The sequence below is a fragment of the Centropristis striata genome, chromosome 7 (assembly GCF_030273125.1).
Source record: "Centropristis striata isolate RG_2023a ecotype Rhode Island chromosome 7, C.striata_1.0, whole genome shotgun sequence".
NCBI classification, from domain to species: Eukaryota; Metazoa; Chordata; class Actinopteri; order Perciformes; family Serranidae; genus Centropristis; species Centropristis striata.
The window spans coordinates 19,375,573-19,398,913 of record NC_081523.1 but is presented as its reverse complement, the minus strand read 5'-3'; the positions used below and the strand labels follow the sequence as shown (position 1 = coordinate 19,398,913).

General features: G+C 38.1%; 4 protein-coding genes across 6 annotated transcripts; 2 read left to right on the top strand and 2 right to left on the bottom strand.

Annotated features, from left to right (window-relative positions):
- Positions 1 to 116: 116 nt before the first annotated feature.
- Positions 117 to 1,499, top strand: mtrfr (mitochondrial translation release factor in rescue). The gene is made up of 2 exons (XM_059337503.1): positions 117 to 598; positions 1,228 to 1,499. Exons 1-2 carry the CDS (start codon positions 320 to 322, stop codon positions 1,456 to 1,458), a joined length of 510 nt encoding a protein of 169 aa, XP_059193486.1. The 5' UTR covers positions 117 to 319; the 3' UTR covers positions 1,459 to 1,499.
- A 1,529-nt stretch (positions 1,500 to 3,028) lies between these two features.
- Positions 3,029 to 8,319, top strand: kmt5ab (lysine methyltransferase 5Ab). The gene is made up of 8 exons (XM_059337501.1): positions 3,029 to 3,178; positions 3,396 to 3,499; positions 4,495 to 4,639; positions 4,862 to 5,072; positions 5,180 to 5,267; positions 5,599 to 5,652; positions 7,098 to 7,288; positions 7,736 to 8,319. The coding sequence occupies exons 1-8, from the start codon at positions 3,169 to 3,171 to the stop codon at positions 7,944 to 7,946; spliced, it is 1,014 nt and encodes a 337-aa protein (XP_059193484.1). The 5' UTR covers positions 3,029 to 3,168; the 3' UTR covers positions 7,947 to 8,319.
- Positions 8,320 to 8,777: 458 nt separating this feature from the next.
- On the bottom strand, positions 8,778 to 13,324 carry rilpl2 (Rab interacting lysosomal protein-like 2). The gene is made up of 4 exons (XM_059337502.1): positions 12,866 to 13,324; positions 12,618 to 12,769; positions 9,543 to 9,665; positions 8,778 to 9,075 (listed from the first exon to the last, which is right to left on the bottom strand). Exons 1-4 carry the CDS (start codon positions 13,157 to 13,159, stop codon positions 9,054 to 9,056), a joined length of 591 nt encoding a protein of 196 aa, XP_059193485.1. The 5' UTR covers positions 13,160 to 13,324; the 3' UTR covers positions 8,778 to 9,053.
- A 2,038-nt stretch (positions 13,325 to 15,362) lies between these two features.
- Positions 15,363 to 22,277, bottom strand: LOC131975383 (RILP-like protein 1). 3 transcript variants are annotated; one of them, XM_059338046.1, is made up of 8 exons: positions 21,797 to 22,277; positions 21,181 to 21,331; positions 19,282 to 19,400; positions 18,584 to 18,859; positions 18,275 to 18,454; positions 17,434 to 17,597; positions 17,248 to 17,346; positions 15,363 to 16,924 (listed from the first exon to the last, which is right to left on the bottom strand). In XM_059338046.1, exons 1-8 carry the CDS (start codon positions 22,085 to 22,087, stop codon positions 16,834 to 16,836), a joined length of 1,371 nt encoding a protein of 456 aa, XP_059194029.1. In that variant the 5' UTR covers positions 22,088 to 22,277; the 3' UTR covers positions 15,363 to 16,833. The 3 variants fall into 3 exon arrangements, with proteins under 3 accessions (XP_059194029.1, XP_059194030.1, XP_059194031.1); XM_059338047.1 differs by having other exon boundaries at positions 17,434 to 17,594; XM_059338048.1 differs by lacking the exon at positions 17,248 to 17,346.
- Between the last annotated feature and the right edge of the window lie 1,064 nt (positions 22,278 to 23,341).

Below are 23,341 nucleotides of genomic sequence, written 5' to 3'. Positions count from 1 at the left end.
AACGCCTTCAAAACATGTTTTCAGTGTCCCATCTGCTAGCGCCAGGTTCAGCGAACTGACACAGTGTGGCAGCAGAGGGTAAACACAGACCTGCTACTCCGGCCGCGAAGAAGAACACAACGACAGCTGATTGGATGACTGGTGACGGATACGCAGAAGAAGAGGAGACTGAATATAAACATGGGCCCGCATAACTATGAAATAGAGAGAACAATGTAATAGCAGGAGGTTTAACTCTTACATAGATAGAAGTTTTAGTTAAAGTAATTGATCTTCTCTTGGTGAGACATAACGTGACTCCGTATGATTATTTAAAGAGATGTCGCGGCTTCCTCCGTTCTTCAGCCTTATGTTCAGTGTGTCCAGACGGGTCATGTGGAGAGGTTCTCCCGGTATCTCTCCACTGCTGAGACCGCACCCACCTGTACTGACATGTGTTGTGGCAGCAGGTAAAAAGGACCTGAAAGGCCTTCCTGTCCTGAACGAGGACGAGCTTGAAGAGCAGTTTGTGAGAGGATCTGGACCCGGAGGACAGGCGACCAACAAAACCAGCAATTGTGTGGTGCTCAAACACATCCCAAGTGGGACTGTTGTCAAGGTTAAACTTCTTTAAATCCATCTGTGTATTACTGACAGTGGTGAAATGTATCTAAATAAATTTACTCAAGTACTGTACTTAAGTGCAATTTTTTAGGTACGTGTACTTTACTTGAGTATTTCTATTTTATGTAATTTTACAGCCTACTTCTACTCCACTACATTTTGAGGCAAATATTGTACTTCTTGCTTCTCTTTAGCTTGAGCTTAATTACTTTTAGGTTCAATAATTAACATGAAAAACCTGATACATTTAAAGCTGCTTACATAAATGCATCAATAAAAATAATCTAATGTATTTGGAATATATATATATATATTATTTTATTTTATTTTTTAAGTGGAAGGTGATTCTTGAACAAAGAAACAAATCAGACTTACTTCAAGGCCCATGTAGTCACTTTACTGATGCTTTCAATCATATTAGACAACATGATCTTCATCCACAGATGACCACTTGTTATTGAAATGTAAGGCCTACTTGTCCATGTTGGTTTAAAAGTTGAGATTTGAAGTGAAGTAATTTAAAGGAACTCTATGTAACTTTTCAACATTAAAGGGGGGGGGGGGTGGTCGACCAAAGTTAAGTGATTTCCTAACCATGTTCATCTTGTTCCCTTTCCCCTGCAGTGCCATCAAACCAGATCTGTGGATATAAACCGAAAGCGTGCTCGGGATATTATGCGACAGAAACTTGATGTTGTTAATAAAGGAGAACTCAGTGAAATTATTGTAAAGCAGAAAGAGTCTGAGCTGAGGAAACAAGAAAAGAGAAGGAAGGCAAATGAGAATCTGGAGAAAAAAAGACTCTTTAAAGAAACCATGGCTGCAGACTCCAAACCTGGAAATGATGCTGTTTAAAATGTTTGTGTGGAAAACAGAATGAATACTTGAATACTCAAGAGGTTCTCTGTGTCTTTTATGCCTACAAGGACTTAATAACAAAACTTGGAAAGGTACAGTGAGGAGTTCTAAGTCCAATTTGCCTTTTATCTGTATAGCATATTTCCATGAAATATAACATACACCACATAATACAAGACAGAGAGGCAGATTTTGAAATCAAAGAGAAATAAAATGTCAAAAATGTCAAAGAAAAACATTAATTGGGAAATTTGCCTCAGGCCCAAGCTGCAGTATGGAACTTTTACCTGTGGGTGTATGTATTATTTGATTTTGAGACGAACAGTATTGAAGTGTCATGACAGCATTTGATGATGTAATTTCCCCTAACTCATTTCCTGTAAGTTGTGGTTCAGTTGTTGCCCCAATTTCGAATGTGTTGGTACACTAGTGCATTTTTTACTGGCTCATTTCATGTTTTAAACAGATAAAAAAAAAACATGATTACAGCTGCAGCACTGATGGTTTTAACTACATAACTCAGTAACAGCATCTATACCAAATTATCACTAGAAGTCAACAAAAGCTGTTGAAGCAAATCCTGAAAGCCCCCACATGCCTTTCACTCCTATAGTATGCAAAAAACAACAAAAATAAATGCATTTAATTAAAATAAAAAAGATTCCCCCTTAACATAAAAGAAAACAGACCAGACATTTAGATCAGTTACTTGCATGGGACCTTGTTTACTACTTTACATATTTGTACTTTACATAGAATAGAAGTATTTCTATTTTATCCTACTTTATACTTCTACTCCACTACATCAGAAGGAAATATTGTACTTTTTACTCCACTACCTTGGATGCTTACGATTTAAATTTAAAGTTATATTATGCAGTACCATAATATGTATCTACCCAGTAGAACAAAGTATTTAAAATTGGCTCCACACTAACAAACTACAACAATGAAATTATATGATATATGTTTGTTAGTAATAAAAACAGAATGATGCAATATTCTATAATAATATAGTCCCACTCCGATTGTTATATACAGTTTATTCCAAATATATCATTGGATTTTGTGCATGTAAGTAAGTAGCATTTCACTGTTGTTCAGTTAGGATTAATTTTGACAACTTAAGATTGGCAGTTAAAGATAGTGGAGTAAAAAGTATACACAACATTTGCCTAAAAAAATCAGCGGAGTAGGGGTATAAGAAAACATTAAATGGAAATAATATAAAGTACAAGTACCTCAAAATTGTACAAAAGTACAGTACAGTACTTGAGTTAATTTACTTCGTCTTATTTCTTCTTTCATTTTGATAGTATTCAAAAACATTTTGCAGATATTTTCTTGACTGTATTTTTACTTGGGTAAACTTTAAACTCCACTTGTCATGGAATATTTTTAGACCGTGATACTTTCACTGAAGTAAAGTTCCCGAGTACTTCTCTGTCTCATGTATGGTCTGAGATGTCAGCCTTCGCAGAGCTGCGGCCAATGAGAGAACGACTTTCATGCTAATACCCCGCCCACCCGGACAAACCAGCCAATGACAGGCGCAGTACGGTTTTTAAATCCTCCACGCTCTCGCTCTGCTCTGCAGCAGTGTGTAGTGGTCTGATGTCTGTCGTTGCTGCAAATAAAACAGAAGTCCGTGGACTCAGAGGGCACAATTAGATAGACTCCTCTTTGAGTTTTATACTCGGAGCTGACATGGCAAAAGGTAAACTTTGCAAATATGTTTTGTTTCAGTAATTGTTGCAAGTTGTACATGCTACAGTAGGTAAGGCATAGCTGACGCTAGCTAGCGTCATCACAGGAGAAAATGTTTAAATACACGAAGCCATTGTTTACCAATAAAAGTCGCTTGTAATGGTTGGCTTTTGTATAATGTCGGTCGACAGCAGTGCTTACACTTATTTATTTCCATGTTTATAAAGGGAAGAAAACTGTGCCAAGAACCGAGAAAAAGCCCGAGGACACTGTTGAAAATAAAGTCACTTCACGGACGGAGACAAAGGAAAACAAACCTGCAACTAATAAGGTTGGTCTTTGTTGTTGAGTAAACTAAAATAAGAAACAACTTGTCACTATTCTTATGAACCCACGACGCAAAATGTGGCGTAGCCGTTGCAGGGGGTCCTGCCTCGGCTTGGCGTCGTAGCAACGGATATAGTCTTAGTGTTTACCCTGAACTTTGCCTTTATGGAGTAGAAAGACAATAAACGCATACACCATGCCTCGTGGTTTAGGGTATAGAGCTGGAACTTAGAATTTAGGACGTCAAAAATATGCGTTTCATTATGTCTAGCATAGTTATTTAAGGAGAAGTATATTATGCACTAACATTGAGTGGATAACATGCACGTCGTTTTTATTAAAGCAATGTCTAATAATCCTAAATGCTTTTTAAAATGCAGCTTAAGACTTGTTCACACAGTATTTCGGGTAACCTGAATGCACCAGGTCGGCATTTATGTATTTATTGTTTTTTATATTATTTCTTGTATGTTTCTATGGTTGTAAAAAGTGCTATATAAATTAATTTTACTCACTTGAATACTAATGCCTACTCAACCAATCAGACATGGTACTTTTACCACTGGTTTTACAGTATGACCCTGTACTATATGTTGTTCATCTGATGTGCATATAAAGTATTCAGATAGTCTGATACGGTGCTTGTGCCTGTGTGTTTTCTCTGGGATCCTATGCACTTTTATTTGGGAAACCAACTGTTTTTTGTTAACCAAAAAGAGATGAACAGAGCATCGCTGAACATGTGCAGCTTGCTTCTAAATTTAAAGGGCCTTGAATTTACATGCATGCTCAGAAGACAGAAATAAAGACATTAAATACAGTCTACACTACCTGAATGGCCCTAAACACAAACTAAAATAAAACATTTTCTAAACATCTAATTTATTGCATCTTATCAGACATGGCTGAATGAGTATATAAGTCTCTGTAGTCAATTAATGAATGGTACAGGGTTTTTCCAAAGTATTTCACCAAGCTAAATAATAGTTCTTTTTGCAGGATAGTGTAGGTACAGTGTCGTCAATTTTTCAGAGTCTGCGGAGTCCAACCAAACCTAGATCCCCTCTGAGCGACACTTCAAGCATGCTGATCCAGGAAGGAAATGAATCGGATGCAACTACTGACAAGACAAAGTTAAAAAAAGGTATCTAATTAATTTTAAAAAAGCTCAAATCGACTAATCTGAAATGCCATTGTTTGGTAATTTCTATTACATGATTTTCCAGCTATTTTGTTGTTAACCTCTATGCTAACCTTATGGTCAGCAGATCCTCCTGTGCATGTGAATAGCAGCAGTGTTCACTGACCCACTTATCTGATTTTTTCCCCCCCCATTCAATTTCTTTCTTTTTGTTTCTCATTTTAGACACGCCGAACGAAATCAAATCTAAGAGTTGTGATCCTAAAGAGCCCCAGCCTGAAATCGCTTGCCCCAGTCATGGGATCAAACAACAAGGCACTGACCAGCTCGAGCAAAAAGAGTCCAGCACGCACACAAATGCAAGGACTGCAGCAGACATCAAAGTTTCAACCTCCAAACCTCGGAGTAGAGCTGGCCGAAAACTCGGAGCAAAAAAGTAAGTGTGAAAAGATGTTTTAGTATAATTTTGATGGGCATGGACAAGCTTTAACAGAACGTTGATCAAGCAAAATCTCATAACTTTGATAATTTCTCTCTTTTCAGGAATGAAAATAAAGCTCCCCAAAACAGAAAGGTTACAGACTATTTCCCCATCAGACGGAGTAACAGAAAAACTAAAGCAGAGCTAAAGGTTTGTACAAAAAAGGCTTTCTGTGGATTTTATTATTAACATCTAATAGGAGAGTGTGTGTGTGTGTGTGTGTGTGTGTGTGTGTGTGTGTGTGTGTGTGTGTGTGTGTGTGTGTGTGTGTGTGTGTGTGTGTGTGTGTGTGTGTGTGTGTGTGTGTGTGTGTGTGTGTGTGTGTGTGTGTGTGTGTGTGTGTGTGTGTGTGTGTGTGTGTGTGTGTGTGTGTGTGTGTGTGTGTGTGTGTGTGTGTGTGTGTGTGTGTGTGTGTGTGTGTGTGTGTGTGTGTGTGTGTGTGTGATTGACTTTGACCCAATGATACTCAAATTCTCAACAGAGTGAAGAACACATTGATGACCTGATAAAGAATGATGTTGAAGAAGGACTGCAGGTAAGAATGCATTCAATGTTTTTATAACTGCACACAGGATTCATACATTTTAAAGTTTTTGAAAATGCCTTTAGCCACTTCACAATCATCCATGCAAACCAAAAAATATTTTAATTTAAAAGTCCTTTTAGTAACAACAGAACTTCAGAATCGCCTTTATTGTCATTGCACAGAGTAACAAGTACTAGGACAACAAAATTAGCCATCAACCCGTCCAAACATATACATAACATACATACAATATGACAAAGAAATGCAGCATAACGTGAGAAGATTAAAAAAAAACAAAAAAAAAAAACCTCAGCAACATAAGCACATACTCAATACACTTTACAACTTATGACATGCCACAGGGGAGAGGAGTTGAGGTAACCAGACCTGCTTGTCACACTGGGGGTACGAAGCGGCGGAGGTGTGGGATGGTGGGGGTGTTTGCATATCCGTATATGTGTAGGAGTTCACGTGTGTAAGCCTGGGGAGTTGCCTCGCCTGGCAACCCAATCAGTCAGTGTCTCAGTTCGCCAGAATGTCAAAGCGATAACACAGCAGTTGCCATGGAGACAGCCTTGGTCAGGCACCAGACAGAGACAGTCAACAGGTGTCCCTGGGAGGTGGAGGAGGGTGAGAGCGTCTCGCTGCAGTGCACTTCCAGGGGAATTTGTTTTTCCAGTAATGGCCTTGAGGCCAGAGCTGTTGAAGGGGCCAAAAACGGATAAGGTTGGAGTAGTTGGGCTTAGTCGAGTGGCCGCATTCAATTTTCACGGCTACCCTTCTTGTCCATACTGGTCTCCAGATCGATCCAATTGCCTTTGCAAGGACGTCAGTTTCTCCATGATTTCATCCATATTTTGCGGTTTGTGGCCACAGTTTGAGTACCGATAGCTCTGCCCATCGTTTCAATCATGTCGGGCAGCCTTATGGGGCTTTGGACAGCTGTCACCGTTTTCTGTATATCTCGATAAGCCAGGGCAATGCCTAATCCAATCAGCAAAAGACCTGTAATCATGGTTCCAAATAGATAGAGATCTTCAACGTCCTCCACGGAAAGAGCCGCCAGGAACACAATTTTTCACCTATCCCACGCGTCCATCGTTTAGCCAGCTGGGAACGTCCTGGCAGGACAGGTGGGCTCCCCCGAGCCCAGGCTTCTCGTCAAGAAGATGGTGTCAATTGCGCTTAGAGACCAGTTGATCAAATCGATGATTTTTAGTTTTGGAGAGCAGTGCAGAGAGAGTCTCTCAAAGTATAAGACAGTAGACCAGATGAGACAAGAGGAGCGAAGCAGGAAAGATGAGGGGGGAGAGGAGAGAAAAGTGCGACCGCCTTCGATCAGAGCCAGAGAGAAAAGTCTTTTTATGGCAGAATCATGTATTTATATCAGGAAAGTAACCTCTGCACCATTGTTAACTTAAATGTCACTCTTTGTTGGTTTTGGATGTCAACAGATCAAACACATAGAAGGAAAAGGAAGAGGGATATTTGCTGTCAAGGACTTCAAAAGGGGAGAGTTTGTTGTGGAGTACCATGGAGACCTCCTGGAATTGCATGAAGCCAAACTAAGAGAGGCCCAGTATGCTCAGGATCCCCAAAAAGGCTGTTACATGTACTATTTCCAGTATCAATGCAAAACATACTGGTAAGTGCAAATGTCACTACTGTCTTTAAAATAGGATTGACATGTCACATGGTTTGACACTTTTTTTTCTCATGGTCACAAATGGCACATATTGTCTTGTTCTGGGTTTAGACATGGAGAGGGGTAAAGACTTGGGCAGTAGGGCTGGGCAATATGATGATGTATCATCAAAGCAACATCGAAATGTCTATGTAATTTGGACAACACATTAAATTCTGATCCTTGCACATGGCAGCGAAGCTAGACTGAACCATAGAGGTGCTGTTTTGCGAACACGGAGTCTATAAAAATAAGCTTTACCATATGCTACTTATTGAATTACCAGAAAACAATACTTATAGTTATCAAGAAATTGGGAATGCATTCGTAACATTTTCTTGACTTCTTGTTTGGATACCTGTCCGTGCTTTAGTGTCCGTTTAATCTTTATTTGTGTATGCATTACAGTGTGGACGCTACAGAGGAAACAGGCCGTCTTGGCAGACTTATCAACCACAGTAAAAGTGGAAACTGCCAGACGAGGCTTCACCCCATTGATGACACCCCTCATCTGATCCTGGTGGCCTCCAGAGACGTCGAAGCAGGGGAAGAGCTGCTGTATGACTACGGTGATCGCAGTAAAGCCTCTGTCTCAGCTCACCCTTGGCTCAAATACTGATTGCTCGACAGCGAGTGTTAAAATATTTCAGATGAATTGGTACACTCAGCTCCATGTAAAAGATGCTATAGATGAGCAGTCCTCAACTTTTCTTTTTTATGAAGTGTAAAAAAAAATGTTTTTGTTTTAAATGAGGGCTAGTGCATCAACTCATGAGTGTATTTTTGCAACAATTTTTATCATGCTTTTATATATTTCTTTTATCTAACTGTAGCAGACTGATGCAAGCTTGAAGGGCATTTCTACTGGATACGTGGTGTTTCACATAGTCCATTAGGTTTCCTTTTGTAATAAATAGAATTGACAATTCAGTTTCACTATTGTAAATTATTAGCTGTGCTGTAAATTAAGGAATAAAACACTGTTGAGTTTACTTTCCTCTCTGACATGGTTCATCTGACAACCTCCTCAACTTATTTTGGGCATTTTTACCCTAATTCGCTCCTTAACCATGTGGAAAAACGTGGGGCAACAAAGGTCCCCGGCAGATCTGATTATGTGGTGTGTGCACTAAGTTACTAGCCTCTAGTACGACAGCAGTAAGGATGATCATACTTCAGATATGTGCAACTCTGACTTTACCCACTTAAAAAAAAACAACCTATTTGTCTACGTTGACATGAGATCAGAATCTGTATCATCGATGTGGAATAACATTATACAAATATTCAATCCCAGATGCTAAATGTTATTTGTTCTTTTAAATGTTGGGGGGTGGGGCCCATTTCCTTTATTTGATAGCTGACATTTGAGAATGACAAAGTAGTTTAGATAACTTGACCAACATGAAGCCCCTTGAAGACTTGATTTATTTAAAAAAAAACATTAAGGCTATTTTAAAAAACTTCATTTCGAATGCATCAACATAATCAGCAACATAGATAATACTTTCCAGTTTCATTTCATATTTATACCAAGCTTTCCACGTGATATGTATTTCTACTAAGGAAACGACTTTATATCTCTCTTACTATGATACAGTGCGTGTTAGATCGACAAATAGACATTGTAAAAAATAATCAATATAAAAGTGGTAAACTGATGAGAAAATTGTGCCGACAAATCCCGTTTGTCTTCTACATGGTCAGTTCTTGTGAAAGGGTTTTCTTATTTTCGCCTGAATGAAAACCTATAAAACAGAAAAGGTTCAGAGTTAGTTTAAGGAGTTGTTTTTTCGAGCATGGTGGCGTGAACATGGAATATGCAAGTAAAACTGGCGAGAAAGCAACACTGAGTCATGGCAGACTGTAATTACGGATGGCTGAAGTAGTTTGGCAGACAGACTGCTTATTTCCAACTTCTCTCTCTCTCTTTCGTTCATTCATTCAGCGCTGACACAAACATTCTCAGCATCAGCATGAACTCATTTGGTCACAAGTAAATCATTAGGAGACAGGAGATGGACTGTGAGAACAATCTCCCTGCTAGCTTATGTCAACATCATGTGGTTGCTGATGAAATTTTTCTTGAGACTTTGCCATCTGTCGTTTACAGCTTAAAATAATGTTATTTCACACTACTTCTTTCAGATTAAGTCTTTGTTGTCTGCACATTTGAACTCCAGTATTCAGTAAAACAACCCAGCCTGTTACTCACAGTTTGCCTATGGTTGTCCTCTCGTCTTTTGCGTCATTTATCATGGCTGGACTGTCTTCTGTGGCTGCTTGTGTGTCCAAGTCCACCTCCACCATGGCAGGTTCACCCTGCGGCAGAATGCCACTGCAAAGGAAAGCAGAGCTTTATGGCCACTGACAATATTTTATGCAAAGATGTCATACATAAAAAAAATCTAACTATCAAAACTAGAATCAGTGTTGTCAAAATGATGAAACTGGGGGCTAATATCAGCTTTATAACATCAGCACGTCGTTGCTATGCTGATATCTGCTCAATCATGGTGCTGATGTTGCTGCGAATCATTCCAACATCACATTTGTCAAACTAGCAACAAAATAAAAGTGTCATTTTGAGAACCTGCTAATCACTAGTATTTTGTGTCTGTTTTTTTATTACAAAGACTGTATGAATCTGTATGGCAGATATGGATGGGTTTAGGCATGGGAATTTCATGTCACCATTATACTGCCCAAAATAATTACAATTGACGATATTATCCTGCTAATCCTCAAAACATGCTTAAATTTTATAAAATTGCACTAAAACCTAGTGGAATCACTCCACCTTACATTTGGTTACGGAAAGGTTATTAAGGGAATCATAAAGCATAAGGTCCTCCTGCATGAATAAAGGATACATTAAAACAAGCAACATTATGTAAGACTGTTTTTCTTATATGATGATTCATAAATTTAAAGCAGGCTTTATTCTACTATGAGGTCAGATGGTACAGACAACAAGTTCATCAATTACAGAAGTATATATAATTAACTTCTGACTTAAATATAGAAACAAATTCCAACTGGTACTGTGGCATAGAGTCAAGCTGTACTACTTTGACCCATTTTGGTGAAAAAGAAATCTGAACAAGGTCCCTAATGCAAGGCAGGGTGAGATGTGCCAAACCAAGGTCCTTTTTCAAGATAAAAAAAAAGTCAGCATGTTTGCTTTAGTTGTACTCATTGATGATTAACCCAATAATAAAAATTCACCATGATCAGCAACTTATTGTGTTTTTATCGTGACCTGCTATAAAATCGTACTGAATACTGATTTGATACATTTTTTAAATATCAGTATGCATCATTAGTGTATGTGTGTTAGATGTGTATTGCTATTAAATTTTCTAACAGAGTTTGCCAAGAGATGGTCTCTAAACTACAGTACCTCTCTCTCATTCTCATGGACTTTATTTATCAGCCTAAAACAATAACTAATGGTAGATTGGTTGGGTTTCCACTGAGTAACAACTTTAAACAATCTGATTTAATTTTAAACAACAACTCTGCAATAAATCCTGTCTTTACCAAGCTTATAGTGTTCTGATTTGTTGACAATGTGTCAGAGGGGTGTTTATTTAGCTATATAGTCTTTTTGAGGCTGGATAGTTAGTGGTGGTGTTGTACTACTGAATCATCTCATAGTCAGTGTTGCAATGTAACTAAGTACATTTACTCAAGTACTGTACTCCAGTAGAATTTTGATTTACATGTACTTTGACTAGTATTTCCATTTTAAGTAACTTTATACTCCGCTAGATTTTGAATATGAATATTGTACATTTCAGGTCAAGATTTTTAACACAAATGTGATAAAGTGATTAGAATTTCCTTTCTTCTTTTTTTTCATTAAACCTCATAGCAGTATTTTAAGAAATTAAAATCAGCCCTACCTTTACAAAATTAAAATGCTGCTTACATATATGTATCAATGCAAAAAAATAAAATGATATATTTAGAATATATAAAACAATCTGAGTGGGACCATTCTGCGTAACGAGTACTTTTACTCTTGATACTTTAAGTACATTGTGATGTTGATGCTTTTGTACTTTTACATAACCCTCCAGTTATATTTGGGTTTTTTTCAGGAACAGCAATAATCTGGGACATGTTCATTCATCCAAAAGTATCAGAAACTAAAAAATCCCAATAAACATTGTTTATATTTCATTAATAACTCCATTACTAATCATCTCAATCAATATGTAGTGCAATAGTGTTTTTTTTTTTACCTCTCAAAGATCATGGTTCAATGAGGATAATTCACTCGTTTTTCATTAAAAAAATGTTTAAAATGTTTTAATGTACTTTGGAAAGACCTACATGTTAAATACAACAGTTTTACAAGACATTGGTTTTTCTTTTTCAATTTTATTTTACATTTTTATTTATTTTTTTATTTTTCTAAAAACAATAATTTAAACTATTTTTTCTTTTAGATTTTTAAACTTTGAAGTGGTGTAAATTTGACCTGCAACATAACAGGAGGGTTAAGGTAGCTTTGGATGCAGGATTTTTACTTTTAGTGAAGTAATTCTGCAGTGTGGTATTGGTATTTTACTTAAGTAAGGGATTTAAATATTCTTCCACCACTGCTGATTATTAAGGTGTTTTATAATCTTGTCCTCTTCGTGTATGTGAATCGAGGTGGACAACACATGAATATAAAGAATGAACATATCGTCACCCTGTTAAAATAATCGCCTAAAGTTTTGCAGGAAACACTAAAATTTCACCAAAAGTGAAACATATGACATTTATTGATCATTTCACTCAAAAAGGATGTAACAAAGGATGGCTATTGGCATAGTAATAACACTGTGTGTAAATTATGTAACTTAAGAGAAATAAATGACTGGTGTCTACATAAGAGTCACACAAGCCTGTCAGAAACATGACATGACAAGTATCATGAGCATTAATGTTACTTCAAAGTGTCATTAATGTTCATGACATATCCCATGTCATGTTTATGACACGCTCATGTCACTCTTATGTAGAGTGTTACCATATCTTGCTTAAGTCACAAAGGCATGTCCAAAAAATTGCCTAAGTCACATTTTATTTTGACTTAGGCATAATAAATCCGCTTAATAGGCCATTATCTTAAAGGGGTAAAATCACATGATCTGATCAACTGAGGATGTAGGCGATTTTACCATAGGTGGCTGGCGCCATGAGGATATGATTTGGGGGGGGGGGGGGTGACAAAAAAATGATTATTTTAACAGTGTGACGATATCCCCTATTAGAGTGGACTTGAGTTTCTCACCTCTTGTACAGCTGCAGCTCCTCCTGAGCCACCATGAGCTGAGCTTTAAGCTGGTTCCTCTCCTGCAGGACCTCCTTCAGCTCCTGCATGGTGAAGCGCGGTCTGTTGGGGTCTGTGAGGTCCACCACCAGCTGGTTTGGTCCCACTGTTTGCTTTTAATCGCAGACAGAAGAAGCATATCTAACAACGTCCACTTATTTGTGTCTGACAGTGACTCTAACTGTACATGACAGCCTGTTAACACTCACCGTGCCCTGCTCGGAGGAGTTCTCTTTGAGGATCCTGTCCAGCTCACTCTTCAAGTTGTCCCGCTCCATTTTCAGCTCCTCCAGAGACAAGTTGTACTTGTTCACCAAAGTCTCGAACATTTCTAACACGCGGACTATTCTGAACTGTAAGTCCGACACTTCCTCGCCGGTGCTGCTGATTTTCAACAAATCTCGTCCGATTACATACGAAATGTCATACACATCCTCCACAGTCAGCTCAAACGCGTCCTTCTCGAAAGCCAGAGCGGGCGACGGCTCTTCCCCGAACTCCATGATGGGACGAAACGACTCCCTAAATCACACCAAAGTGAAGCTAACTTTCGTCCTACAGCTACAATGCTCTAAAATAGAGCTTTCTTTCTTTCTTTTGTCTAGGGTTCAACAGTTTTACTGGCAGAAGGTAACTAACTTCCAGTACAGCAGCACTTCCCCCATCACTCTTCCACCAATGGCGTGACTGTGTACAGCAGAGGAGGGCAAAGTATCCTAGCGACAGGTGAGCACAAAGATCGTATATAAGTCAAGATGACTCCTTCAACGCGGTTTTCTATGTGACGCAAACGCAGGTAACGTAGACAGTATGAGTGAGAGCTCTTCGTTTTTGTCTTCTCTCAGGAGCAGATGAGCAAGCACGTGATTTTGACGTTACTTACTTGTTGCTGTACTCGATTTCCTCCCTATTATCTCACTCATAGGCTACTGCTGTCATTTTTTTCATTTCATTTATCCTTTATTTATTTTCTCGAGGAATCATTAAGGGCAACCCCTCATTTACAATGATGTCGAGAGTACAGAGAAAACACAAAACAGAGTACAGAGAAAACATGAAACAGCACAGACAAAACACATGCAAAAACATTAAAAACGGTTACAGTGAAAGGCAGAGTTATTGGTTATCATAGTTTTAAACTGGCCCGTAGTTATAATTGTGTTGAGTTTGAGTAAATGTTGGAAGATGTTCCAGGTAGATGCAAACTGAAAGCAGTTTTTCCAAATTCAGTATTAGTCAAGGGAACATTGAGCATTAAGCAATCACTAGAGCGTGTTGGATAATTATTATGTGACCAGTTTAATAAAGTGCTGAGGTGTGGTGGCATGTCGCCTATCAAGACTTTATAAATGAAGAGGAACCAATGCATGTCTCGTCCCACAGATAAAGGTGCCCATCCCACCTTGTTGTATAGTATGCAATGATGGATGGAGTCACTGTCACGCAAAGGGAATTTTTGTTGTTGTAATGTAATCGACTGTATTTAGAATGTATTATACTATAACAGTGATCCAAATATTCACTCACCATAAATATACCGGGCCAATAACCTGCTACTTGTATATTTAATAACTATTTGTAAATATGTACATTTTGTTTATTAGTGCACTTTCACCAGTGGTGGAAGAAGTATTCAGATCCCTTACTTAAGTAAAAGTATCAATACGTCACTATAAAATTACTCCACTACAAGTAAAAGTCCTGCATTCAAAACTTACTTACGGTAAGTAAAAGTACAAAGTATCAGCATTAAAATGTACTTAAAGTATCAAAAATAAAATGAATTGTTACGCAGAATGGACCTACTCACATTCCAAATATATTATTGGATTATTATTAGTGATGCATTTATGTAAGCAGTGTTTTTCTCAAGGTAGGGCTCATTTTAACAATTTAATAAACTGTAATGAGGTAGAATTTTAAAAAAAAAAGTCTAATCCCTTTAAATTAATCATGTTTTTTATGTTGATGTGAAAAGTAACTAGTGCTGGCAGCTAAATGTAGTGGGGTGCAAAGTACAATATTTGCCTCAAAATGTAGTGGAGTGGAAGTATAAAGTTACGTAAAATGGAAATACTGAAGTAAAGTACAAGTACCTCAAAATTGTACTTAAGTACAGTACTTGAGTAAATGTACTTAGTTACTTTCCACCACTGACTTTCAGTTTAACTTTTTGTTAAGTTTATGCTGTGTTTAACTATGTCTTTTTTCTATACCCGAGATCACTGTAAAACTACAGTCAAATTCCTTTTATGTTGCTCACATATTTGGCCAATAAAGCTGATAGTCATAGTATAATATATCTCACTCGCAGACTCAGGATGTTGGAGGGGTAGGGGCGACTGAAAGGGCACCCTGAAGGACACTTCATCATGTTTTATCACATTTTATCAGTTTTTTATTTAGCACAGGGGCATCCAAGAGAGCATTTTCACGATTCCTCCCAACCCTGCCTCAATCATAAATTTTTATTATGGTGTTCACTTTTGTTGTTGCTGCTAGTAATCATACCCCCATGTCACTCTTTCCTTGTAATTTTTAACACTATTGCTCTTGCAACGTTTTTGTTTTTATTACTATTCAATTGTATAAACTTCCAATTATTGTTAATTTTCCCTATTTATCGTTACTTATTCACGTCCTTGTGTCCTTAGTTAGTTTCATATTAGTATTTCATTGTAACGTCATGACAACATTCAAAAGATGAAAAATAAAAAATAAAACTTTATTAGTTTATTCTGAACAAGAATTACATTACAAATGCAACCCAGCACATAATGGTTGTTAGGGCATGTTTTTACAGTACTCAATATTGTTGGAAAAGGTGTAGTCGAAAACAGAGGCACATCCAGCTGTTTTGCTGCACCCTGCAACCACACTCAAACAACATTTTATTATATAGACAAATGTATCTTAAAGGAGAACTAATATGTTTTTTCTTATGTTCTGTCATATAATTTTACAATGTCGGATGTTCACATTAAATTTTGTTCATTTCTTCCTTAGTTAAGTTTCACATTCCTGCTGGAACAGGTTCAGATATGTAGTTTTTGGTTTAGAAGCTTTTATTGATGATTTTTCATGACAGAAAGTGCCGCAGCAGTGCAGAGTTAAGCAGCCATGGGCAGAATGAGAGAGAATAAAGTGTTTTTCAATATTAAAGCATGTAAACATGTTCTAGCAGAAACCTTAAGTACAACAATGAACCTGTAAATGATCTTAATATGTCCCCTTTAACATCATTTTAATATAAATTACACAAGATGGCCCATTTATGGGTGTTGTAGCAGTTGAACCTGTTCCCCACACACCGTCATTATTCAAAGACTGCTAAGGATCTTGAAAGTGTTTGTGAGAACTCAATTCATACCCCAGGGAAATGCAGTGACACCATTTTTTAATTTGGGTAAAGCAAGGTAATTAGAAACATTGCAGCATAGAGCTGGGCAATTTATCAATATTCTGTTGATATTGTGATATGATATGAGATATCGTCTTTTGAACTTTGAATGTCATAATATGCCTTAAGTGTTGTATTTTACTCTACAAGACTGCATTAAGGTAAAGTGATGTAATTTTCTGAAATTACCAGATTGTTCTAGCATTATTTGCCTTTATCCACTTAGTTATTATATCCGCATTACTGATGATAATTTATCAAAAATCTCTTCTGTAAATATTTTGTGAAAGCACCAATAGTCAACCCTACAATATCATCAAAATATTGTTATTGAGATATTTGGTCAAATATATTCTAATATTTGATTTTCTCAATCACCCGGCCCTAATACAGCATATTATTATTATTATCAAGCACCAAAGAACTTTTTGTAATATATAAAGTGACGCAATGACATGTATGACGCCACTGAGAGGTCATAAATACACATAAGAGTGCCCAGATGGCCAGTTGTCTGAAATTTGAACTACCTGGGCCCATTAAAAGCTCTTACCGAGTTAGATGAATTCTACCAAAATGTATTGTAAAAGTTGACACCAGTAACAGTCGTTGATTTATCACAGTTTGTGTTTCAGTGTATAATCACCATGCGGTTTTAGTTTAATAACAAAGTAATGCAGCCGTTAAATCAATTAAATATTTATATTGAGAAACTGTGATGAGAGAAACAAACTGGTGTTGACACAGTTCGGAGAATCTTACAATTTAAACTAAGGGTCATACAAAGGAAAGTCTTCTGATTGGGAACAACGTAGGGTCGTCTGCAATCAAACCGGCTGCCACCATCGGCATTATGGCAGTGAAGAACCTGAAAGGGAAATGGTGACATGATTAGATAGAGACGGGAGGAAAATTTAGAATGAGAGACAAAACACAAAAAGCATCAAAAGTCTGATTCACCATCGATGAACGACAGTGACACTAACTTGTGACACCTAATATGAAAACAAGCACTATTTGTTTTGCAGATTCCAGTATTATCTGTTCAGTATGTTTCCATGATGACAAGTTACACTAATGAGGTGCCACAGGAGAAAATACAACAGGGGGTGAAGAACTGGCCCTTTTGACAAAAATGAAGATAAACTTTAGTGTATGAAGGAAAGTATGTGAGGGTCAAGTCAGACTCACAATCGTCTAATTCCTGATTCGGCCTGATCAGTGGAGCTGGAGCATGGTGGAGGAGATGGAGGACAAACAATGGAGCTGACGTCATCCCCAAACTCGTCACTGAGAGACACGGGAGACGGAACTGTCACCTTGTGCATCTGCATTGTGTGCAGTTGAGATCAATAAAATCTCTGACATAAAACTTACCTTTTGTAATATGCCAGCTCTTCCTGTAGCATGAACACTTGGGCCTTAAGTTCATTCTTCTCCTGCAGGACGTCCCGCAGCTCCTGCAGGGTGAAGCGAGGTTTGTCTGACTCCTGCTCCTGGCTGTCTGTCTCCTCGCCCGGCTCTGTATCAGCTGGAACCTTCTGCAGTCAAAACACACATTCAGAATTTCCTTTGAGCAGGAGGGTTGAAGTGATTCATATTTATACCAACCAGCTGTAGAGTGGTGCTGGTGATTTTATATCACAGGGTTCCCACCCCTTGTTAAACATCAAATTTAAGTACTTTCCAAGCCGCATCCCTAAAAGATAGCATAGTTTGAGACAAAAATCAATTTTAATTAATGTTATAACACCAGGAGTTTTTATAATGAGAACTAGCAGGCTTTACAGAAGCTCAGTGACAAGAACTTGAATGTCTAAAAAATATTTTAAAAGAAATTCAAAGTCTATTTGTGCACAAAATATGTAAAGTCAGGCACACAAGGGTTTCTTTTTTTTTCTTCCATACTCAAATTAACAAACTTTCAACGATTTTAAGGACCCATAGGAACAATGATGTCATTAGTTAGGAATAGCACAACATTAAAGACAAAAAAACTAAAATACAGAAACTGTAAGTTTATGTACCCAAAGCTGATTTAAATTAATTAAAAAACTATTTTGGAAATGTTTCATAGGGTAGAAAATGAATCCAACATGAGGGACACACCAACATAACAGAGTGATCGTACTGTGTGTTGAATGTAAATAGTCTTACAGTAGGGCTCTGCCATAATCACAGTCAGACTGTGTACAGGGGAGAGTTGAACTGGTGTTACCTGTAACAATGCTGCCGTGTCCTCATCTTCGTCACCCTCTTCCTCATTATTTTCTCTCTTTGGTGACCTTGGGAGAAGGGAAGGACTCTTGTCACGCTCAAAGCAGTTCGCCAGGAAGCTAGGGTCCCCTCCACACTCCACCCACACAGAATTAGGTTTGATGGAGTGAGATGCTGAGGACTGAAATGATAATACAAAACATCCACTTAGGCACAAGTAAACCTAATAGAATTAATGAACCATGGATTAAGCACATTTTTGTCATGTTTTATCCCCTGCTGAAGATGAGTCTTTTTGTCTTTTTCTTACCGTCACCTGTGGTGATGTAGGTGGTGACATCCCTGATCTGGTGAGAAAGGTTTCTTCTATATCAGCAACCTCTCTGTCCAGTTCCCAGCCCCGGAGCTCCTTTCTCAGCTTCGTGACCTCCAGCTGCAGAGCCCCCAGCTCCTGCTGTCGGGCCTGGGCTGCAGCTTCCAGTTCAGCCCTCTGCTGGATCAGGGTCTTGCCCTGAGTCTCCATCACTCCTATTCTGTGACGGAGGTCCTGGTTGATTCTTATCAGCCGATGCTGCTGCATCTGGAGCTAAAGATGAGGAAATGTGTTTTATGACTTCACAAAATCTGGTTGGAGAAGTTGAATTGTAGACTCATGTAAACAGCTATATGTTGAATTACTTCTTAGCATTTTCCTGTGATTCCTTAAACTAAATATTTTCTGTAGATTGTTTTCTGTATACCTTTTATACTAAAGAATGATTGAAGGCGTTCCTTCTCCAAGCTTTGATGTTTATATGCTGTTTTTAGTATTGTAGAGGGTTTTAGGTACATTTATTATTGGTGTCGTTGGTTTTATATATGCTAAGTTGGGTTTATCCACAGATTTTAACAAATGCATTTTTTTTTACCTCTTGGGACCTGTAGGTAGGACTGGGCAATATGGCCAAAATCGTATATCCTAATAAATATAATACATAGGCATGAGTTGTAAATGGCTTAAATGCTCACCGCCTCAATATCCTCATTTTTTACTGTCAGTTCATGGTCCTTAGCCCTGATTTCATCCCTCTGCTTATCCACCAAGTCTTTCAGCTTATTAATCACCTGCTTCTCCTTCTCTGACATTCCTGTGGATATATATAAAAAAAGCACATTTATTGCATAAACATTTATCACAACAACCTTTCTACAATTGCATAACCACATGGCAATGCAGATGTAATTTTTCAAGTGAAAACAAAACATTTCATATTATCTCAAACACATTTAAAGTCTCTGCAAGTTTATTTTCACACTGTACTAAAATTAAGTAAAACTAATTGTTGACTAGAAGGTAGGAAATTAATATATTAAAGCATCTGTTACAGCATTAAATTATTTCCAGACATTAATGTGTCAGTGAGCAGAGTGATCATATCATGCAGAACCTATTCATTTGGATATCCATTTTTTTATAAACAGTGTGTGTGTGTGTGTGTGTACTGTGGAGCTGACAGTAAGTATAGAGGCAGCCACCAAGTCTCACACAGGAGCGATATATTCTGGTCTGCTTCAAAAATAGTCTCCTTTACAAGCTCCTGACTGCCTCTCTAACAGCCTTCTTTTCATGTCAACATACAAGCATGCAGCATATCCTGGTGAATCCCGTGCGACCGTATAGGATAAATAGGTGTAACGTACAGCAGATGGTTAATCACGGCAACACAAATCTGCGGTGAAAGCACATATGGAACATGAATCAGACCTCTGCTGGAACTCGGAGCCAAGACGAAACTGATTTAGTATCCAGTGTCATCACAAGGTGCTGTGCAACACAACATGAATGGCAAGACAAACAGCAACAGAAAGCACATCATGCTGTTTTGTGCCTGTTAGTGGTTATTATATTACATATCACTTGACAATTTTTTATATTCTTAAAGGTGTAGTTTGGATTTTTTTCAAGTGTGAATGTATGATGGGCTCAACCATTGCCAATTTATTACCTACAGTACATGGCAGTCAGCAAGCCCACAATTTGGAGAAGCAGGCAGGAGAACAGGCACGGAAGCTGAGCAACGTACTGCTGTGGACAGGGGCAACTGTTAACTTATTTTTGCCTCACCCAAAAATTCTATATCACGCATGGTTTTAGTGGTAAACATATTCTTCATACAGCATAGACTTAAGCTGATATTGCTTGTTTAAGCTGTCTAAAATAAATTGTTCCTGCTTCTCCAAATCCAGGATATAAAAAAAGATCCAAACTACCCCCACCAAATATTTTTATAGTTTATAATGCCTTCAAAATTTTATTTTATTTTATTCACATGTGATCTGTGTCCTTAATGCCTGGCTGCAAACCAAATGCCCTTTAGAACAATAATACATTACAATTGATATATAGAGATCAACTGAAAACCCTGTATCCACTATAGAGATAAACTTATCAAACTATTTCTCTCCTGATTCTGATAACTTAATACAGTATATCTGCTGATTTGACTATCAACCTGACATAATAGCTCTATTTTTCTCCAGTTCTAATGTCTGTATAACTCATGGCACAGAACTCATCGGGATCATTTTTATGTAAGGCAGCATGAGGTCATGGATGATGTCGTACTAAAAACTGAGTTGGTAGCCTGCTATTACCGAAATAATAGAAGTGATAACAAGGGGGCTTAATTTTTTAATGAAATTGACAAAAAAATGCATCTACAGTGGATCAGCAAGTCATGGCTGCTACCTGATCTGTTTGATGATGTTAATATCGGCACCAATCCTGTGTACCGGGGATCGGTGAGTTCCTATCACCATTTGATTTTAAATTTAAACAATGAATTTGTTTTTCCACCAGAATAGTTAAAGATACCTCAGAAAAATGACATATATATATAAAATGATATATTACTGCAGAGAACACACCTTCCTGCTTCTGCAGGTCCTCCTCTGTGATGGGAGAATCTTTGAGAGAGAGACTCACTAACAGCCTCTTGTTCTCTGCCTGAAGCTGGGTGATTTGAGAGAGCAGGTCCTGGACTTCTCCTCGCCACACATCATCCACCAGCTCCAACTCCTGAGCGTAAGAGATAAAGAGAAATTGATTTTATACACAGTATCAAACGGCTCATTTATATAGCACCTGGACCTGATTTATAATCGCAAAATACACGTAAATTATTAAATGATGGACCATTTAGCCAAGTGATTGGCCGGAAATTGACCAATAGTAGTTGATTAACTTTTCAGCAATTATAAAACATCCTAAAGTTTTGTTAGTTTCAGGATTTAGTGTTTTTAGCCACTAAACCATTCACCATTATAAGCAATTTATATTTGTTTTTGTTTTTTTACTGTTGGTCAAACAAAAATAGTACGTTTTAAATGTCAAACTGTGGACGTGACTTATGCTAATTTACCTGGAGAATCACGACACAGACAGACACAAATACAATACACAGACAGTAAACATACAGGTAGACAATTCGAGAGAAACCCACACCGCACACAGGTAAATGAATCTACAGGTATACACACAGACCTGCTGGTGCTTCCTCTCCTGATCGTATCTGTCGCTCCGCTCCTGCCGCAGCCTATCCAGCTCCCTCCGCAGCTCCTCGGCCTCTTGTCCTGCGGCTCCGCTGCTCACCAGGGCCTCCAGCAGCTCCAGGACCCGCACCACTTTGGGCACCACCCCGACCAGAGACTCGCACCCAAACCTGTCGATGACCCGCTCAAACTCCTGCCCGACCACCGCCGCTATGTCGTACACATCCATGACCGTCAGCTCCGCCGCGGGTCTTTCCAGCGCTGACACAACGCAGGTTTCCATGTCTGTCCTCTGCTTTACTTATACCTCCGACATTCAGCATATCTGTCTTTCCTCTCACCCTTCGAGTTGACTCACATTTACTGTAGAAAAACCTAGTTTACATATGCTGGCTGGAGCAAGTGTGAACATAAAGAGGACTTTTGTTGACAGTTGAAACTTTAACAACGTCCGAGGTAGTGCGAAACGTCGGATGCTGCATTCAAGAGCCACGTGAACCCTCGTACATGTCCGTCTCCACAGTAATAATTATCACCCTAGCGCATGAACTGTGTACAAGCAATGAAGACTCGTTTGGGTCACTGTTGCCTACAGATTGATCCATGGAAGCTAAACGTTAAAGCGCTACTATGCTAGATAGAATAATAAAGCAGGCAACAAACGCATATGATAGTTAGTTAGGCTAGTAGGTTGCAATTTCATAATCCGGAATTTCAAATATTCATATTTACAACCGTTCCTGAAGGCAGCAGCTCCGAATCCAGGTTGACTCAAAGTCCTTCTGCGCATGTCATGATATTACTGGTGCATTACCTTCTATGCACATCATAAAGTTATTAAAATACCCCCAGGCTACACTACTTGACACTTGAGGTACAGGCAGCCTACAATAAGTAATACATAAAACAAATTGACAAAAGTAGGGTATCTACTAAAGTTGATTTCTTGGTAGAATTTTTTTATGAATGTGAGTTGTGTGTAGTTTGTGTGATTATATACAGGGTGTCCAAAAAGTCTCTTTACAATAATAATTAAAAAAAAAATACAAAGGCAATTGATGAGATATCTTAATCAGATTTGTTGTATGTAGGCCTACTCCGTGGTTATCAAAGTCTTTAATCACATTGCATTTGTGTATTTCAGGTACCCTGTTGATGAAATAGGTAGTGGTAAATGAACCCCTATAAAAATGGCTACTCCTCAAGAGAAGGCACAATGCGTCTCAGTTTATTGAAACAAAAAAATCTTTCTATGGGGTTATGTTAAAGATATTGTGTATGGAACAAAGATATGTCTCATCCCTCACCTAAAGCAAAAGATCACTGATGCCATTGCAACCACTGATGAGGCTATGCTACCGTCTCGATGTACTTTGTGCAGCTAATGGTGCCCATGTAGAGGGCTACTCCTCATTTTGTAATTATTTCCACATATTTGTCTGTTCATTTGCTTTTGCAGTACATATAAGGTGTAAAGAGACTTTATGGACACCCTGTATATTGTTATTGATCAATTCTTTAAACAAAGAATACATAG

Excerpts from the sequence above, each read along its gene's own strand:
- mtrfr (XM_059337503.1), top strand. The coding sequence starts at position 320 with ATGTCGCGGCTTCCTCCGTTCTTCAGCCTTATGTTCAGTGTGTCCAGA. Across the intron at positions 599-1,227 it reads CAAGTGGGACTGTTGTCAAG|TGCCATCAAACCAGATCTGT; the intron begins GTTAAACTTCTT and ends TTTCCCCTGCAG.
- kmt5ab (XM_059337501.1), top strand. Across the intron at positions 3,500-4,494 it reads ACAAACCTGCAACTAATAAG|GATAGTGTAGGTACAGTGTC; the intron begins GTTGGTCTTTGT and ends TTCTTTTTGCAG. Across the intron at positions 5,268-5,598 it reads AAACTAAAGCAGAGCTAAAG|AGTGAAGAACACATTGATGA; the intron begins GTTTGTACAAAA and ends AATTCTCAACAG.
- rilpl2 (XM_059337502.1), bottom strand. The coding sequence starts at position 13,159 with ATGGAGTTCGGGGAAGAGCCGTCGCCCGCTCTGGCTTTCGAGAAGGAC. Across the intron at positions 12,770-12,865 it reads ACTCCTCCGAGCAGGGCACG|CAAACAGTGGGACCAAACCA; the intron begins GTGAGTGTTAAC and ends TGCGATTAAAAG. Across the intron at positions 9,076-9,542 it reads AGGACAACCATAGGCAAACT|GTTTTCATTCAGGCGAAAAT; the intron begins GTGAGTAACAGG and ends TCTGTTTTATAG.
- LOC131975383 (XM_059338046.1), bottom strand. The coding sequence starts at position 22,087 with ATGGAAACCTGCGTTGTGTCAGCGCTGGAAAGACCCGCGGCGGAGCTG. Across the intron at positions 21,332-21,796 it reads AGGAGAGGAAGCACCAGCAG|GAGTTGGAGCTGGTGGATGA; the intron begins GTCTGTGTGTAT and ends TCTTACGCTCAG. Across the intron at positions 19,401-21,180 it reads GGACCTGCAGAAGCAGGAAG|GAATGTCAGAGAAGGAGAAG; the intron begins GTGTGTTCTCTG and ends ATATATCCACAG.